The 3,146-nt window shown below is 40.6% G+C and overlaps 1 protein-coding gene across 1 annotated transcript; it reads left to right on the forward strand.

Moving 5' to 3' along the window:
* Positions 1-2,144: 2,144 nt before the first annotated feature.
* On the forward strand, positions 2,145-2,813 carry LOC122079648 (ethylene-responsive transcription factor ERF098-like). The gene has a single exon (XM_042646293.1). The coding sequence runs from the start codon at positions 2,145-2,147 to the stop codon at positions 2,811-2,813; it is 669 nt and encodes a 222-aa protein (XP_042502227.1).
* The last annotated feature ends 333 nt before the right edge of the window (positions 2,814-3,146 follow it).

The following is a 3,146-nucleotide window of genomic DNA, read 5'->3' on the forward strand; positions in this document are numbered from 1 at the left end:
TATCCGGCAAAGGAAGCGACGAAATCCGGCAATTTCAGGAGTATAAGAGGGTAAGATTTGCATCAGGAAATAGCCACAAAGAGAGAGAGAGAGAGAGAGAGAGAGAGAGAGAGAGAGAGAGAGAGAGAGAGAGAGAGAGAGAGAGGAGATTTGGTGAGGTGGGGGTCGCCACAGATTTACGGCAGACGGGAGAGTTGAGGTGAACGCTGGGTCGGGGGTGAGAGCGAGAGAGGGAGGAGATGCAGATTGCTTGTGAGCCTTATGGGTCCAGAACCTCATGGTTCCAGAAACAAGAATTACCAAACACCTCTCTTACCTGTTTCTGTTTCCAGAAACAAAAATTTCTGTTTCTGCCATTTCTTGGAACAGAAACGGTAGAAACGTTATCAAACGGGCCCCTAGCTTCTACATGTGTTTCCTTATCAACTCATCAATGGTCATTTTAGGTTTGCCTCTAACTCTTCTAATACCTTCCCACTAGATCTAATCAATCCTCCATACTGGAGCATCCCAAGGCCTCTTCTGAACATGGCCATACCACCTTAAGCTATACCTTCGAAGCTTGTCTTGAATCGGAGCCACTCCCTACTCAGCTCTTACCCTGTCATTTTTCACTTTATCTCTCCTAGTTTTGTTGTACATCCATCTCAACATCTGCATCTCTGCAACATTCAACTTATCTGCATTACGTTTCTTGACTGCCAAACATTCTATCTCATACAACATAGTTGGTCATAGTCGGTCTTACGATAATCCTATAGAATTTTCCTTTAACCTTGAGAGGAATACGTTGATTGTACAGTACTCTAGATGCACCTCTCCACGTCATTCATCCTGCTTTAATTCTGTGAGAGATATCATCTTCTATGTCATCTATATATTTCATTATTACGTATAATCGATGATTGAGTTGGTATAAAAAATAAAATTGAGTTCTAAGACGGCTAATGCCATCAACAAGAACAGATTTAGCTTTGAGAGAGTGACGCAACAACATGCACTAGTACGTGTAGAAGTGGAGGCAAAGAATGGTGAGATTGGATGATAGCTCAGCGGCATCGCTGTCTTAGAAGGCATTTTCATGGATGGTGGGTGGTAAGCAAGACTTTAATTTGGTTCCCACACATGGTCAAGAGGTAGATAAACGAAGTTGAAGAAAATAATATAACTTGATCACTGATGACGTTCTATAGTCCTCTTCAGTTCTTCTCTCTTTGTCTTTCCTTTTTTCTTTTTTTCACTCTTCTCCTTGGCTTCCTTGTGTTTTTTCTTCCTCTTTCTCCATGGTTTCCTTATGCTTTTTTAAAACGCCCCAATCATCTTGCCTCATAGTTCATATGTAGAGTCCCAAAAAATAATAATAAATACACCTATTCGTTGATTCAGAGGGTCCATGCAAATTTCAAGTCAACCCTTGGGTTCTACCGTCTTAAGTTGTTCTCGCAGCTTCCTTACCACCCTCGACTTTTCCCCATACCTCTCACGGATACAATGGATGTGATAAGAACGTGTCGTGGACCAAAAGGAATGACAACCCAATTAAATTGCCTCATCATCCGAAGACAACAAATATATGCCCTTTCAATTATCAAAGAAATTTTTAGTGGGTCCAATGCGTTGAAAAGGATTGGAGTGTTTAATTTAAAACCGCAGACCTGATGCATGGCCGGACCAGTTTTTATCGGGTCAGTCGGATTTCTCCATTCTAGGCCTGATCAGTCCGTTTTAAGTAATTGGGTCTCATAGGCTCAGCATGCTCTTTTTTATAAATGGTCAGTTGGTGGTATCGGCCTTTAATTGAACTACCAATAGTCAAACTAAATAGGCTTTAGATGAGCTTTAAATGGTCTGATTAGACAAGCATCTGTAAACTGCTATGTAAACAAGCTCTTAGCACTCAATTAACGGGCTTTAAATATATTGGATTGAGTTGTACTATTAATTGTTTGGACACCTTTACATCAGGAACATCTGATCATAATTGGGTCGGACTAGAGCCTAACATGTTTATTAATTGAACTGGACCGGCTCAAACTTAAAACGGTTGATCTTGGTTGGGCCAAGCTGGACCTGAAATTGACATCCCCACCGACGCAGACAATTGCATGAGTAAAAAATTTTCCTTATAAATTCGTTTCTTGGCTATGGATGAGTCCATGCAAACTTTTGGATTAGCTATCATATTTGAAACCAATAAAAAAGTACTTAAGAGCTTGGAACCTTTGTTGCTGTTGGTGTTATTATCAAATAGTATCGATTCTAAGGAGAGGATGGAGGAGCAGAAGAAGGCTTCGAGTTCGAGTACTACAGAGAAAGAAGTGAGAGAGAGAAACGAAAATGATGAAAAAGAGATGGGAAGGGAAGATGTTCATTACAGAGGAGTCCGACGCCGCCCTTGGGGTAAATTTGCGGCGGAGATACGCGACCCTTCTAGGCGTGGCGCACGTCTATGGCTCGGAACCTTCGATACGGCGGAGGAAGCAGCAAATGCTTATGATCGAGCCGCGTTTGCGTTTAGGGGTCATCTCGCCATCCTTAACTTCCCTAATCAACACCACTCTCATTCCTCTTTTACCTCGTCGTCGTTGTCTTCTTCTTCTTCTTCTTCTTCTTCTGCTTCGGCTTCTGCTTCAGCTTCTGGGTCTGCTTCTGCTAGTGGAGGAGACGTTGAGAAGCCAAGTTTATCAATTGGAGCCAAAAGAGAAAGAGATGTCATTGAGTTTGAGTATCTGGACGATAAGCTTCTGGAGGAGCTTCTCGCAGTCGAAACAGTGGAGGACACCACCAAGACCACCAAGGGCAAGGAATGCTGAAACTTTGGAAAAAGTTTCCCGCCAGTTTTTTTTTTCACTTCTATTATTCGATGTTGCTTTCTTTATCTCATTCTTGGTTTCTTTTCTTAGACTGTGTGTTTGGTAAGAAAAAAAAAAAAAAAAAAGAAGATATGAAATGAAATGGTAAAAAAATAAAAGAGTATGTATATTTGGCAATCATTAGAAGAAAATAAAAGTTTTTATCTTTTTTTATGTTATCTGACAAGATTATTTTTTTTTTGTTAGTCAAAGAAAACTTCACCAACTCCAAGGTGAATTTTAAAATTCAAAAAAGAATTCTCTTGGTTCAAAACATACCAAGCACAAAGAGAA

Source organism: Macadamia integrifolia, chromosome 5, assembly GCF_013358625.1.
Source record: "Macadamia integrifolia cultivar HAES 741 chromosome 5, SCU_Mint_v3, whole genome shotgun sequence".
In the NCBI taxonomy this organism is placed as follows: Eukaryota; Viridiplantae; Streptophyta; class Magnoliopsida; order Proteales; family Proteaceae; genus Macadamia; species Macadamia integrifolia.